At 46.0% G+C, this 16,812-nt stretch overlaps 1 protein-coding gene across 1 annotated transcript in view; it reads left to right on the forward strand.

The window, feature by feature from the left end:
- The window catches only part of mycbp (MYC binding protein), a 30,557-nt gene extending 17,794 nt beyond the window's left edge, over positions 1–12,763 (forward strand). The window contains exon 4 of the mRNA XM_078207724.1: positions 12,434–12,763. Coding sequence (XP_078063850.1) covers positions 12,434–12,478 — 45 coding nt within the window. The 3' untranslated portion in view covers positions 12,479–12,763. The remainder of the gene's footprint in view (positions 1–12,433) is intronic.
- Positions 12,764–16,812: the final 4,049 nt, after the last annotated feature.

Below are 16,812 nucleotides of genomic sequence, written 5' to 3' on the forward strand. Positions count from 1 at the left end.
ACACCACCACATTTTCAGAATCATAGAATTGTACAGTGCAGAAGAGGCCCTTCAGCCTATCGAGTCTGCACTGACATGTGAGAAACACCTGACCTCCCATCTAATCCCATTTACCAGCACTTGGCCCATAGCCTTGAATGTTATGATGTGCCAAGTGCTCATCCAGGTACTTTTTAAAGGATATGAGGCAACCCGCCTCCACCACCTTTCCAGGCAGCACATTCAAGAGCTTCATTCTCTCCTTTTAAATAATATTCTCCTTTTCTATTCTTCACACCTGTCTGTATGGAGTTTGCATGTCTCCCCATCTCTGCATGGGTTTTCTCCCACTGTACAATAATGTGCAGGTTAGGTGGATTGGCCATGCTAAATTGCACCTTAGTTTCCAAAGATGTATAGGTTAGGAGAATTAGCCATGGGAAATGTGTGGGGTTACGGGCAAAAAAAGTTTAAACATTGGAAAAATAATTAGCAGATTGTTTCTGCTGTTGATGAAGGAAAAGAAAGACTTACATTTATATAGCACCATTCATGACCACAGGACAGCTCAAAAGCATATTGGAATTGTAGTCACCGTTGGAGGACATTCCTGTTTCGCTATTAATTGGATACCAATGTGATAATGACCAGATAATCCATTATTTCCTAGTTATATGATTGAGACAAAGAATGACCACAACACCTAGGATAATTCTCTTGTTCTTCTTTGAAATAATGCCATGGGATCTTTTATATCTACCTGAGACACCAGACAGGGTTTTATCTGAAAGTCAGCACCTCCAACCGTGCAGCACTCCTTCAACGCTGCAGTAGAATGTCAGCTTTGATTTTTCTGCTGAAGTGTCTGATCTGGGAATTGAACACAGTAAGACGTCTCACAACACCAGGTTAAAGTCCAACGGGTTTATTTGGTAGCGTATCAGGTAGACAACGTTGGCTGAGTTGCAAGAGCATGTACCGTGTACCTGGTGGGTTACGTTCTCACGTGAGATGATGGCATCCGCGTCGATGATCCGGCACATCTTGCAGAGGTTGCTGTGGCAAGGTTGTGTAGTGTCGTGGTCACTGTTCTCCTGAAGGCTGGGTCGTTTGCTGCGGACAATGGTCTGTTTGAGGTTGTGCGGTTGTTTGAAGGCAAGAAGTGGGGGTGTGGGGATGGCCTTGGCAAGATGTTAGTCTTCATCAATGGCATGTTGAAGGCTCCGGAGAAGATGTCGTAGCTGCTCCGCTCCGGGGAAGTACTGGGCGACGGAGGGTACTCTGTCCACTCTGAAGGAACGGTGATATATTTCCAAGTCAGGATGGTGAGTGGCTTGGAGGGGAACTTGCAGGTGGTGGTGTTCCCATTTATCTGCTGCCCTTGTCCTTCGAGATGGAAGTGGTTGTAGGTTTGGAAGGTGCTGTATAAGGATCTTTGGTGAATTGCTGCAGTGCATCTTGTAGATAGTACACACTGCTGCTACTGAGCGTTGGTGGTGGAGGGAGTGGATGCGGTGCCAATCAAGTGGGCTGCTTTGTCCTGGATAGTGTCAAGCATAGAACATAGAAAAAATACAGCATAAACAGGCCCTTCGGTCCACAAGTTGCGCCGGTCATGTCCCTACCTACCTAGGCTTATATATAGGCTTACCTATAACCCTCAATCCTATTAAGTCCCAGGTACTCATCCACAAGTCTCTTAAAAGACCCTATTGAGTTTGCCTCCACCACCACTGACGGCAGCCGATCCCACTCACCCATCACCCTCTGAGTGAAAAACTTATCCCTGACATCTCCTCTGTACCTACTCCCCAGCACCTTAAACCTGTGTCCTCTCGTAGCAGCCATTTCAGCCCTGGGAAAAAGCCTCCAAGAATGCACCCGATCTATACCTCTCGACATCTTGTACACCTCTATCAGGTCACCTCTCATCCTTCGTCTCTCCAAGGAGAAAAGATCGAGCACCCTCAACCTATCCTCATAAGGCATGCCAACCAATCCAGGCAACATCCTTGTAAATCTCCTCTGCACCCTTTCAATCATTTCCACATCCCTCCTGTAATGAGGCGACCAGAACTGAGCACAGTACTCCAAGTGGGGTCTGACGAGGGTCTTATAAAGCTGCATCATTATCTCCCGACTCCTAAACTCAATCCCTCGATTGATGAAGACCATACGCCGCCTTAACCACCTCCTCTACCTGCAAGGCCGATTTAAGAGTCCTATGGACCCGGGCCCCAAGGTCCTTCTGATCCCCTACACTGCTAAGAGTCTTACCCATGATATTATACTCCTTCATCCCATTTGACCTGCCAAAATGGACCACTACACATTTATCTGGGTTGAAGTCCATCTGCCACTTCTCCGTCCAGTCTTGCATCCTATCTATGTCACGCTGCAGCTTCTGACATCCCTCCAGTCTATCCACAACACCACCAACCTTCGTGTCGTCGGCAAACTTACCAACCCATCCCTCCACTTCCTCATCCAGGTCATTTATGAAAATGACAAACAGCAAGGGTCCCAGAACAGATCCCTGGTGACTGACCTCCATTCAGAAAAAGACCCATCTACAACCACTCTCTACCTTCTGCAGGCAAGCCAGTTCTGGATCCACAGGGCAACAGCCCCTTGGATCCCATGCCCTCTCACTTTCTCGAGAAGTCTTGCATGGGATCCCATACCCTCTCACTTTCTCGAGAAGTCTTGCTTCTTGTGTTGTTGTGGCTGCAACCATCCAGACACGTGGGGAGTATTCTGTCATACTCCTGACTTGTGCCTCGTAGATGGTGGATAGAGTCATAGAGGTTGACAGCATGGAAACAGGCCCAACTTGTCCATGCCTCTCTTTTTTAGCCCCTAAGCTAGTCCCAATTGCCTGTGTCTGGTCCATGTCCCTCTGTATCCATCTTGCCCATCTAACTGTCTAAATGCTTTTTAAAAGACAACATTGTACCTGCCTCTTCTACTACTACCTCTGGCAGCTTGTTCCAGACACTCACCACCCTGTGTGTGAAAAAATTGCCCCTCTGGACCCTTTTGTGGGTCTCCCTTCTCACCTTAAACCTATGTCCCCTAGTTTTAGACTCCCCAACCTTTGGGGAAAGATATTGACTATCTAGCTGATCTATGCTCTTCATTATTTTATAGACCACTATAAGATCACCTCTCAGCCTTCTACGCTCCACAGAAAAAAGTCCCAGTCTATCCAGCCTGTTGTAGGTAAAAAAAATACCTCTGAGACTAGTCTGAGTCAAGATACAGTAAGGCTTTATTCTCAAAAGCTTTTGGGAGAGATCTGGCAACCTTAACAGCGATTCACCAGACTTCTCACTGAACACAAGAGTGGACATTTATACATTATGGCTCCCAGCACCAGTCACGACGCAAACACTGGTCTGGTCATGAATTAAAGTCCAATTGACAGTCCTTGATCACGAAGCACGATGTATCTGACCATAAACCAGAGTGTATCTGGCATTCTCAGGTCATGAAGCACCAGTCTCTAGCAGCTGTAGTCACGATGCAGTCTTTGGGTTCCGCGGCTTTCCCTTTGAAGATACCGGCGCAATTGCAGCTGTTCCAGTGGGGTGTCTTCCTGTCAAACGGCCGTATCACATTCTATCATCTGTAGCTGCTGCTTCCGTAGAACCATAGAAAATTACAGCTCAGAAACAGGCCTTTTGGCCCTTCTTGTCTGTGCCGAACCATTTTTTGCCTAGTCCCACTGAATAGAACCGTTTACATTTAGCACACAAGCCTGTAGAAAAAGTAAGATTTGCAAGTCTGCAAACAACAACAATCTGTCTTTATAAGAATAAAAGGAAACCATGAATAAATAATTTATATTGATGCTAGGAGCAGTATAAACAAGGGGGGGATTAGCCATAATGAAGGGTTATGTTTGTGATATATTCTAGGTACAAAATACATTGAGTACAAAAAAAAATTAACCCTTTACCTTCACAGCCTCTCTTTATAACTCAAGCCATCAAGTCCCGGTGCATCCTAGTAAATCTTTTCTGCACTCTTTCTAGTTTAGAATCATAGAAGAAATCATAGAAACCCTACAGTACAGAAAGAGGCCATTCGGCCCATCGAGTCTGCACCGACCACAATCCCACCCAGGCCCTACCCCCATATCCCTACATATTTTACCCGCTAATCCCTCTAACCTACACATCTTAGGACAATTTGTTTTTTTTAGCATGGCCAATCAACCTAACCCGCACATCTTTGGACTGTGGGAGAAAACCGGAACACCCGGAGGAAAGCCACGCAGACACGAGGAGAATGTGCAAACTCCACACAGGCAGTGACCCAAGCTGGGAATCGAACCCAGGTCCCTGGTGCTGTGAAGCAGCAGTGCTAACAACTGTGCTACCGATAATATCCTTTCTATAATAGGGTGACCACAACTATAATAGGGTGACGTCCCAACTCCTGTATTCAATGTTCTGACCAATGAAACCAAGCATGCTGAATGCCTTCTTCACCACTGTCCACCTGTGACTACACTTTCAAGGAGCTATGAACCTGTACCCCTAGATCTCTTTGTTCTGTAACTCTCCCCAATGCCCTACCATTAACTGAATAAGTCCTGCTCTGGTTCGATCAACCAAAATGCATCACCTCGCATTTATATAATTAAACTCCATCTGTCATTCGTCAGCCCACTAACCCAATTGATCAAGATCCCGTTGCAATCCGAGATAACCTTCTTCACTGTCCACTATGCCACCAATCTTGGTGTCATCTGCAAACTTACTAACCATACCTCCTATATTCTCATCCAAATCATTAATATAAATGACAAATAACAATGGATCCAGCACCGACTCCTGAGGCACACCCTGGTTACAGACCTCCAGTTTGAAAAACAACCCTCTACAACCAGCCTCTGTCTTCTGTCATCAAGCCAATTTTGTATCCATTTGGCTACCTCACCCTGAATCCCGTGAGATTTAACTTTATGCAAAAACCTACCTTGTCAAATGGCCTTGCTAAAGTCCATGCAGACAACATCAACTGCTTTGGGGAGTCAGGAGGTGAGTTACTCGCTGCAGTATTCCTATCCTCTCATCTGCTCTTGTAGCCACTGTGTTTATGTGGTGAGTCCATTTGTGTTTCCGGTCAATGGTAACCCCAAGGATGTTGACAGTGGAGGATTCAGTGATGGTAACAACATTTGAATATCAAGGGGCAGTGGTTAGAGTGTCTCTTATTGGTGATGGTCATTGCCTGGCATTTATGTGGCGCGAATGTTACTTGCCACTTGTCCACCCAAGCCTGGACATTGTCCAAATCTTGTTCCATTTTTGAACATGGACTACTTCAGTATCTGAGGAGTTACGAATGGTGCAGAACAAAGAAAATTACAGCACAGGTACAGGCCCTTTGGCCCTTCAAGCCTGCACTGACATGCAGCCTGACTGTACTAAAGCCTCCTACCCTTCCGGGGACCATATCCCTCTGTTCCCATCCTATTCATGTATTTATCAAGGCGCCCCTTAAAAGTCACTATCGTTCCGAGCAGACAGGGAAATGTTGGTAGGTTAAAGGAACCGTAGTGCATGAAAGCTGTGCGGGACCTAGTCGCGAAGAAAAGGAAAGCGTACAAAAGGTTCAGAGAGCTTGGCGAAGATAGGGATCTAGATGAGTATACGGCTTGTAGGGAGGGACTAAAGAAGGAAATTAGGAGAGCCAGAAGGGGTCACGAGAAGGCCTTGGCAGGTAGGATTAAGGAAAACCCTAAGGCGTTCTATAAATATGTGAAAAGTAAAAGGATGAGACGTGAAGGAATAGGGCCTATAAAAGGTGAAGGCGGGGAAGACTGTACGGAACCAGTAGAAATGGCAGAGGTGCTTAATGAGTATTTTGCCTTGGTTTTCACAGAGGAAAAGGACCTGGATGTACTGCGGGCTTGCGGTGGACTGAAAGGATTGAGTATGTGGACTTTAGGAAAGAGGTTGTGCTGGAATCTTTGAATGGCATCAAGATAGATAAGTCACCGGGTCAGGATGGGATGTACCCCAGGTTACTGTGGGAGGCGAGGGAAGAGATTGCAGAGCCTCTGGCGATGATCTTTGCGTCGTCGATGGAGACGGGAGAGGTGCCAGAGGATTGGAGGATTGCGGATGTGGTTCCTATTTTCAAGAAGGGGAATAGGGATAGCCCAGGAAATTACCGACCGGTGAGTCTAACCTCAGTGGTTGGTAAGCTGATGAAGATGATCCTGAGGGACAGGATTTATGAGCATTTAGAGAGGTTTAGTATGCTCAAGAATACTCAGCACGGCTTTGTCAGAGGCAGATCGTGCCTTACGAGCCTGGTGGAGTTCTTCGAAAATGTGACTAAACACATTGACGAAGGGAAAGCGACAGATGTGGTTTATATTGGTTTTAGCAAGGCGTTCGATAAGGTCCCCCATGCAAGGCTTCTAGAAAAAGTGAGAGGGCATGGATCCAAGGTGCTGCTGCCCTGTGGATCCAGAACTGGCTTGCCCAAAGGAGGCAGAGAGTGTGTATAGATGGGTCTTTTTCTAAATGGAGGTCGGTCACCAGTGGTGTGCCCCAGGGATCTGTTCTGGGACCCTTACTGTTTGTCATTTTCATAAATGACCTGGATGAGGATGTGGGTTGGTAAGTTTGCCGACGACACGAATGTTGGTGGGGTTGTGGATAGTCTGGAAGTATGTCAGAAGTTACAGAGGGACATAGATAGGATGCAAGACTGGGCGGAGAAGTGGCAGATGGACTTCAACCCAGATAAATGCGTAGTGGTCCATTTTGGCAGGTCAAATGGGATGAAGGAGTACAATATAAAGGGAAAGACTCTTAGTACTGTAGAGGGTCAGAAGGACCTTGGGGTCTGGGTCCATAGGACTCTAAAATCGGCCCCGCAGTTGGAGGAGGTGGTTAAGAAGGCGTATGGTGTGCTGGTCTTTATCAATCGAGGGATTGAGTTTAGGAGTCCGGGGATAATGATGCAGCTATGTAAGACCCTCATCAGACCCCACTTGGAGTACTGTGCTCAGTTCTGGTCGCCTCATTACAGGAAGGATGTGGAAATGATTGAAAGGGTGCAGAGGAGATTTACAGGGATGTTGCCTGGATTGAGCGGCATGCCTTATGAGGATAGGCTGAGGGAGCTCGGTCTTTTCTCCTTAGAGAGACGTAGGATGAGAGGAGACCTAATAGAGGTATTATAAGATGTTGAGAGGCATAGATCGGGTGGACTCTCGGAGGCTTTTTCCCAGGGTGGAAATGGCTGCTACGAGAGGACACAGGTTTAAGGTGCTGGGGGGTAGGTACAGGGGAAATGTTAGGGGGAAGTTTTTCACACAGAGGGTGGTGGGCGAATGGAATCGGCTGCCGTCAGTGGTGGTGGAGGCAAACTCAATAGGGTCTTTTAAGAGACTTCTGGATGGGTACATGGGACTTAATAGGATGGAGGGTTATAGGTAGGCCTAGAAGGTAGGGATGTGTTCGGCACAACTTGTGGGGCCGAAGGGCCTGTTTGTGCTGTAGTTTTTCTATGTATCTGCTTCCACTACCTCCCCAGGCAGTGATTTCGAGGCACCCACCATCTCTGTGTAAAAAAAGATTTGCCTCGTGCATCTCCTTAAACCCTCGCACCTTAAACCTATGCCCCCTAGTAATTGACTCTTCCACCCTGGGAAAAAGCTTCTGACTATCCACTCTGTCCATGCCCCGCATAATCTTGTAGACTTCTATCAGGTCGCCCCTCAACCTCCGTCGTTCCAGTGAGAACAAACCAAGTTTCTCTAACCTCTCCTCATAGCTAATGCCCTCCATACCAGGCAACATCCTGGTAAATCTTTGCTGTACCCTCTCCAAAGCCTCCACATCCTTCTGGTAGTGTGGTGACCAGAATTGAACACTATATTCCAAGTGCAGCCTAACTAAGCTTCTATAACATTGTGCAATCATCGGCGAATATTCCCACTTCTGACCTCATGATGGAGGGAAGGTCATTGATGAAGCAGCTGAAGATGGTTGGGCCTAGGACACTATTCTGAGGGACTCCTGCAGAGAAGTCCTCGAGCTGAGATGACTGACCCTCCACAACCACAACCATCTTCCTATGTCCAGGTATAACTCCAACCAGCGGAGAGTTTGCACCCTGGTACCCATTGATTGCAGTTTCGCTAGGGCTCCTTGATGCCACACTTGGTCGAATGCGGCCTTGATATCAAGGGCTGCCACTCTCTCCTCACCTCTGCAATTCAGCTCTTTTGTCCATGTTTGAACCAAGGCTGTAATGAGGTCAGGAGCTGAATGACCCTGGTGAAACCCAAACTGGGCGACACTGAGTCAGTTTTGGTGAGCAGTGCTTGGTAGCACTGTTGATGACCCCTTCAATCACTTTACTGATGATAAAGAGTAGACTGGACGGTAATTGGCCGGGTTGGATTTGTCCTGCTTTTTGTGTGCAGGACATACAGTGGAGCCCCGTTGTGACGCGCCTCGATTTACTGCGAAATCGGATATGACGTGATGAGTCATTGGACCCTTTTGTTTGCTCTTTCCGGTTTAGTGATTTAGTGCGACCCCGATAACATTCGCGATAACATTTTATGGACCCCAACCATCGTGTTACAACGGGGCTCCACTGTACCTGGGCAATTTTCCACATTGTTGGGTAGATGCCAGTGTTGTAACTGTACTGGAAGAGCTTGGCTCGGGGAGCGGCAAGCTCTGGAACACAAGTTTTCAGTACTATTGCCGGGATATTATCAGGGCCCATTGCCTTTGCAGTATCCAGTGCCTCCAATCATTTCTTGATATCACGTGGAGTGAATTGAATTGGCTGAAGACTGGCATCTGAGATGCTCAGGACCTCTGGAGGAGGCCGAGATGGATAATCCAATCGGCACTTCTGGCTGAAAATTGCTGCGAATACTTCAGCCTTATCTTTTGCACTGATGTGCTGGGCTTCTCCATCATTGAGGATGGGGATATTTGTGGAGCCTTCTCCTCCAGTGAGTTGTTTAATCCACCACCATTCACGGCTGGATGTGGAAGGATTGCAGAGCTTAGATCTTATCCGCTGATAGTGGAATCGCTTAGCTCTGTCCATCACTTGCTGTTTGTGCCGTTTGGCATGCAAGTAGTCCTGTTTGGTAGCTTCACCAGGTTGACACCTCATTTTTAGGTATGTCTGGTGCTGCTCCTGGCATGCCCTCCTGCACACTCCATTGAACCAGGGTTGATCCCCTGGCTTGATGGTAATGGTTGAGTGGGGGATATGCTGGAGCATGAGGTTGCAGATTGTGCTGGAGTACAATTCCGCTGCTGTTGATGGCCCACAGCGCCTCATGGATGCCCAGTCTTGAGTTGCGAGGTTGGTTTGAAGTATGGGGCCAAAGAAAGATTTGCATATATATGATGCCTTTTGCGACCACTGGACATCGCAAACACTTCACAGACATAAAGCACTCAAAGTTAGGCATTGATTTATTATTGTCACATGTATTGGGATACAGTGAAAACTAAGAAGACAAAGCATACCATTGAGAGTGCTTGGGGGAGAAGGAAAGGATGCAGATTGTAATGTTGCAGTCACCGATAGGGTGAAGAGAAAGATCAACTTAATATATGAACAAACCATTGTAACATGGGAAGTAAGGCTGCCAATCTGTGCACTCCCAAAAGCAATAATATGATAATGACCAAATGATTTGGTTTTGATGTTTGAGGATAAATATTGGCCAGGATACAAAATGATTTACATCCACATGAGAGTACAAATGTGGCTTCAATTTTAATGTACATCTGACATCAGCCTTCATTTCTGCACTCAGTCCTAGATTGGGAATTGAACCAATCTGACTCTGGGGCTCAGAGTATAAAATAAAATGACTAGGTATTTGGAGAACATATTGTTGGTCAGCTGTGGCTCAGTAGGTAGCTCTCTTGCTGCTGAGTCAGATTGGTCAGCCTCCATATGCTTTTATCTACCTGGAAAGAGTGCAGAAAAGATTTACTAGGATGCTACCGGGACTTGATGGTTTGAGTTATAAGGGGAGGCTGGATAGACTGGGATTTTTTTTCTCTAGATCGTAGAAGGCTGAGGGGTGATCTTACAGAGACCTATAAAATAATGAGGGGCATAGATCAGCTAGACCGTCAATATCTTTTCCCAAAAGGTAGGGGAGACTAAAACTAGAGGGCATAGGTTTAAGGAGAGAGGGGAGAGATACAAAAGTGTCCAGAGGGGCATTTTTTTCACGCAGAGGGTGGTGAGGGTCTGGAACAAGCTGCCAGAGGTAGTAGTAGAGGTGGGTACAATTTTGTCTTTTAAAAAGCGTTTAGACAGCTACATGGGTAAGATGGATATAGGCCAAATGCGGGCATATGGGACTAGCTTAGGGGTTTAAAAAATAAAGGGGTAGCGTGGACAAGTTGGGCCAAAGGGCCTGTTTCCATGCTGTAAACCTCTATGACTCTACCTGTCTAGCACTTTAAGGGAATTCAGAAAGTGCAGAAAACTTTGAAAGGATAGACAAAGGACATCTGAAGATTGAACATGTACGCTGATAACACCCAGGTCTACTTCTCTTCCATTACCTCTGCATTGTCAGAGAGATTTTCTAACATCCAGTCCTAGCTAAGTCACAATTTTCTCCAGTTAGATATGGGAAGAACAAAACCATTGTCTTTGTCCTGCCATAAATTATGTTCCCTAGCCACCCTCTGAGGCTGAACCAAACTGTCTGCATTCTGTGTCAGATATGTCACTGAGCTAAGTTATCTGACAACACATTATTTTTGTTATGTTTTCACCTCTGTAACATTTCCACCCTGCCTCGGCTCTGCTGAAACTGTCATTGTGCTATTGTTACCTCCTGAGTTGACTCTTCCTGTTCTACAAAAGCACAATCAGCTGATGCTAGAATTCTAAACTAAAAACAAAACACGAGAAAGGCTTCACAGATTTGGCAGCATTTGTGAAGAGAGAAACAATGTCATTAGCTCCCTTTCTTTCCCCATGAATACTGCCAGACCTATTAAGTATTTCCAGCATTTTCAGTCCTATTCCACTTCTCTCCTGGCCACCCTCACATCGTTCCTTCCTAAAAGAGAGGACTGAGGGGCGACCTGATCGAGGTGTACAATATTATGAGGGACAGGGACAGACTGGATAAAGAGCAGCTGTTCCCTTAGTTGAAGAGTCAGTCACAAGGGGACATAGGTTCAAGGTGAGGGGCAGGAGGTTTGGGGGGGGAGGGGGATGTGAGGAAAAGCTTTTTTGCCCAGAAGGTGGTGATGGTCTGGAATGTGCTGCCTGGGAGGGTGATGGAGGCGGGTTGCCTCACATCCTTTGAAAAAGTAACTGGATGACCACTTGGCACGTCAGAAAATTCAAGGCTATGGGCCAAGTGCTGGTAAATGAGATTAGATGTTCTCGCGTCTCAGTGCAGACTCGATAGGCCGAAGGGCTTTTTTTGCACTGTATGATTCTATTCTATGATTCTGAACTTGAGATCATCTAAATTCTGCTGTCTATATCAAAGTCCAGTCCACCCATCAGCTCTTTGCTGGCTGATGTACATTGGGTCCTGGTCCAAAAACACTTCCTTTTATATTCTCTCAGTTTGTGTCCAGATCCCGCCATGGCCTGGAACCCCCTATCCCTATCTATCCTGTCAAGCTAATAACCCTATACAAACTCATCTCTAGAGAGAGTGTGGGTCAGTTACTGAGTTTGGAATTGACACAGAATTATGAGGATTATCTGGGGCAGTCAGATTGGTTTAGGATTGTTCTAGTAAAGAGCTACTGTCGACATGATGGCTGAATGATCTTTTTAAGTCTGAACCAATTCCCAGCCTCTGCCTATCATGATTATTTAGTTCAACTGGAGAAAGAGCAGAGAGAACTGTATTCAAAATATCCCTTTCAAGTAACAAAGAGTTGCAATGCTTCCTCTGTTGTAATGGTGATGTTGTCAAACATGGTGAGAGTGATGCACAGCACAGCTGGCCTGTCGAGCTCCACTGTCAGCTGTGAGACTCAATCCAGTCTCCTCTGCCAGCATGCCACTTGGCAGTTAGCTGAACAATGTGAATTACAGATTTTAATTCAGCGATCAGATGTCTGCAAACATTGTTACTGTCTATTTACTGTTTTTCATTTTTCTCCCTATCTGAAACAGCTAAGGCCAGCTGATCACTGTAAAAGGGTTTAAAAGGATTAGGTTCAAGTTGAATCAACATTGAATTATCTGTTCAGTTTTAAAATCTTGTTTTCATTTGTGTATTCTTTGTCAAACTATTTACATTTTCACCAAAAAAAGTTTACTTGAACTGTGAAAGCTATTTGAGAATTGTTGAGTGTGCAGGTGTACTCTGCATCACATATTTGATGCAGACATTGTCTGGAAAGTTTATTTTAATGAAAGCTAACGTACTTCAATCTGTTGTTCATAGCTTGCACAGTTTGAACCCCCAAAAGAGGAAGGGCAGCCTGAATAATATAACAAGACTTTGAACATCATCAGAAGAATATGTGAAAGGGATCTGATGAAGTCACCTAGAAAACTGTATTGAGTTTGGGGAATTGACTGTCGGGGGAGGAAAATGGTTACACTTGCCAAATGAAATGCCACACTGTAATGATACCATTGTTGTCTGCTTCTACAGAGCTGGACTGTAAATACTGCAGTAGTTAAATTGCATTTAGTTTAAGTCAGTGTACCAATAAAATCTGCATAGAACTTTGATTCAGAAGTGATCATTAAATTCAACGTTTAACAAACATTGATGGAACTGTCTTAAATTTTGTGTAAATATTGGCATGATGTTACCACAGACCTGAGACGCATTTCACATAAGTTTCTGTTTAAGGTACAGTTTGTTAAACACTCATTTTGCACTTTGGGGAAGAGCTATACTGAACAGATTAAGAAACATTATTTGTTTTGTGTTTCTTGTTAGTTTGGGGATGGGGAGGGATAAGCCAGGGATTGCCAACTTCAAGTAACATTTGGCTAATGGAGTTTGCCAGTGCATTATCTGTTCACAAGCCCCACTGAACAAGTGTTACCATTGTTTGGGACTTGATAACATTCAAGTCAGAATATGGGCCTCCTTGTTGAATGGTTTCCTGTTATCATGGGCAAAGTGAACAGGTGGCCCACTGCACATTGGTGCCTTGGAGCAGCAGGTCAGGAGTGGTCTTTCAGCATAATGTCGCATTAGTCTGAAAACAGACTTGATTGGCTCATTTACTACACAAGTTGTATAGGAGTTCAATTTTCCCCTTTTATATTTACTCAATAAATGGTCTTTGCACATCATTGGTATGTTTATTCAGAAACACATCAGATTGAACAAAAAAAGCAGATTCTTGTTCCATACACCAACCTCTTCCAAAGCAGCAGGTATGATATTGACACTTGTAATGGAAGTTACAGTACAGAGCCTGCTGTCAGTTCATTAGTTGGAGCTATGTCTAAATTGTATCTCTGTATTTTACCCTAATTCTTTCATATTCTGATGTGGAGATGCTGGTGTTGGACTATGGTGGGCATAGTAAGAAGTCTCACAACACCAGGTTAAAGTCCAACAGGTTTATTACGTATCACGAGCTTTCAGAGCACTGCTCCTTCATTAGCTAAGTGGCAAGCTCACCTGACGAAGGAAGCAAAGAGTCGGAATAAATGGGTGTTTTTCCGGTTGGAGGAAGGTAACTAGTGGCGTGCCGCAGGGATCGGTACTCGGGCCGCAACTATTTACCATTTATATAGATGATCTGGAGGAGGGGACGGAGTGTAGGGTAACAAAGTTTGCAGACGACACAGATAAGTGGAAAAGTGAATCGTGTGGAGGACGGAGAAGATCTGCAGAGAGATTTGGACAGGCTGAGTGAGTGGGCGAGGATATGGCAAATGGAGTATAACGTTGATAAATGCGAGGTTATACACTTTGGAGGAAATAATAACAAATGGGATTACTATCTCAATGGAAACAAATTAAAACATGCTACCGTGCAAAGGGACCTGGGGGTCCTTGTGCATGAGACGCAAAAGCCCAGTCTGCAGGTACAACAGGTGATCAAGAAGGCAAATGGGATGTTGGCCTATATCGCGAGGGGGATAGAATATAAAAGCAGGGATGTCTTGATGCACCTGTACAGGGCATTGGTGAGGCTGCAGCTGGAATACTGTGTGCAGTATTGGTCCCCTTATGTGAGGAAGGATATATTGGCATTGGAGGGAGTGCAGAGAAGGTTCACCAGGTTGATACCGGAGATGAGGGGTTTGGATTATGAGGAGAGGCTGAGGAGATTGGGTTTGTACTCGTTGGAGTTTAGAAGGATGAGGGGGGATCTTATGGAGACTTATAAGATAATGCAGGGGCTGGATAGGGTGGAGGCGGAGAGATTCTTTCCACTTAGTAAGGAAGTTAAAACTAGAGGACACAGCCTCAAAATAAAGGGGGGTCGGTTTAAGACAGAGTTGAGGAGGAACTTCTTCTCCCAGAGGGTGGTGAATCTCTGGAATTCTCTGCCCACTCAGGTGGTGGAGGCTACCTCGCTGAATATGTTTAAAGCGCGGATGGATGGATTCCTGATCGGTAAGGGAATTAAGGGTTATGGGGATCAGGCGGGTAAGTGGTACTGATCCAGGTCAGATCAGCCATGATCTTATTGAATGGCGGGGCAGGCTCGAGGGGCTAGATGGCCTACTCCTGCTCCTATTTCTTATGTATTCAGATCAGTGGAGTGACAGGAAATAGTTGTGAGCTATTTTTTTACCCTTTTAGGAAAAAGGAACAATACAGCACAGGAACTGGCCCTTCAGCCCTGCAGCCTGCGCCGATCGCGTTTACCTACCTAAGCCATCTGCTTATATCCCTCTATTCCCTGTTAAGATAAGTCTTAAATATAAAAAAATCACACCTGTCGTTGTGATTTCGGCTGACAGCAATCCTGTGGCCACATAGTGAAGACAGTAAGAGTTTTAACAACACCAGGTTTATTTGGTAGCAAATGCCATTAGCTTTCAGAGCACTGCTCCTTCGTCAGATGGAGTGCATATCCGCTCTCAAACAGGGCTTTGTTTGAGAGCAGGTAAGTTTGCCGACGATACGAAGGTTGGTGGGGTTGTGGATAGTCTGGAGGGATGTCAGAAGTTACAGAGGGACATAGATAGGATGCAAGACTGGGCGGAGAAGTGGCAGATGGACTTCAACCCAGATAAATGCGTAGTGGTCCATTTTGGCAGGTCAAATGGGATGAAGGAGTACAATATAAAGGGAAAGACTCTTAGTACTGTGGAGGATCAGAAGGACCTTGGGGTCTGGGTCCGTAGGACTCTAAAATCGGCCCCGCAGGTAGAGGAGGTGGTTAAGAAGGCGTATGGTGTACTGGCCTTTATCAATCGAGGGATTGAGTTTAGGAGTCCGGGGATAATGATGCAGCTATATAAGACCCTCGTCAGACCCCACTTGGAGTACTGTGCTCAGTTCTGGTCGCCTCATTACAGGAAGGATGTGGAAAAGATTGAAAGGGTGCAGAGGCGATTTACAAGGATGTTGCCTGAATTGAGTGGCATGCCTTATGAGGATAGGCTGAGGGAGCTTGGTCTTTTCTCCTTGGAGAGAAGTAGGATGAGAGGAGACTTAATAGAGGTATATAAGATGTTGAGAGGCATAGATCGGGTAGACTCTCAGAGGCTTTTTCCTAGGGTGGAAATGGCTGCTACGCGAGGACACAGGTTTAAGGTGCTGGGGTGTAGGTACAGGGGAAATGTTAGGGGGAAGTTTTTCACACACACGGTGGTGGGTGAGTGGAATCGGCTGCCGTCAGTGGTGGTGGAGGCAAACTCAATAGGGTCTTTTAAGAGACTCCTGGATGAGTACATGGGACTTAATAGGATGGAGGGTTATAGGTAGGCCTAGAAGGTAGGGATATGTTCGGCACAACTTGTGGGGCCGAAGGGCCTGTTTGTGCTGTAGTTTTTCTATGTTTCTATGATGGAAGACTGCTTTAGTGACTGGAAGCCAGTATCCAGTCACTAAAGCAGTCCTTACGAGCTCGTGCCTTATGAGCCTGGTTGAGTTCTTTGAAAATGTGACCAAACACATTGACGAAGGAAGAGCGGTGGATGTGGTCTATATGGACTTCAGCAAGGCGTTCGATAAGGTCCCCCATGCAAGACTTCTTGAGAAAGTGAGAGGGCATGGGATCCAAGGGGCTGTTGCCTTGTGGATCCAGAACTGGCTTGCCTGCAGAAGGCAGAGAGTGGCTGTGGAGGGGTCTTTCTCTGCATGGAGGTCAGTGACCAGTGGAGTGCCCCAGGGATCTGTTCTGGGACCCTTGCTGTTTGTCATTTTCATAAATGACCTGGATGAGGAAGTGGAGGGATGGGTTGGTAAGTTTGCTGACGACACCAAGGTAGGTGGTGTTGTGGATAGTTTGGAGGGATGTCAGAAGTTGCAGCGAGACATAGATAGAATGCAAGACTGGGCGGAGAAGTGGCAGATGGACTTCAACCCGGATAAGTGTGTAGTGATCCATTTTGGCAGATCCAATGGGATGAAGCAGCAGTATAATATGAAAGGTACCATTCTTAGCAGTGTAGAGGATCAGAAGGACCTTGGGGTCCGGGTCCATAGGACTCTTAAATCGGCCTCGCAGGTGGAGGATGCGGTCAAGAAGGCGTACGGCGTACTAGCCTTCATTAATCGAGGGATTGAGTTTAGGAGTCGGGAGATAATGCTGCAGCTTTATAGGACCCTGGTTAGACCCCACTTGGAGTACTGCGCGCAGTTCTGGTCACCTCATTACAGGAAAGATGTTGAAG

This window comes from Mustelus asterias, unplaced genomic scaffold (assembly GCF_964213995.1).
Source record: "Mustelus asterias unplaced genomic scaffold, sMusAst1.hap1.1 HAP1_SCAFFOLD_2639, whole genome shotgun sequence".
NCBI classification, from domain to species: Eukaryota; Metazoa; Chordata; class Chondrichthyes; order Carcharhiniformes; family Triakidae; genus Mustelus; species Mustelus asterias.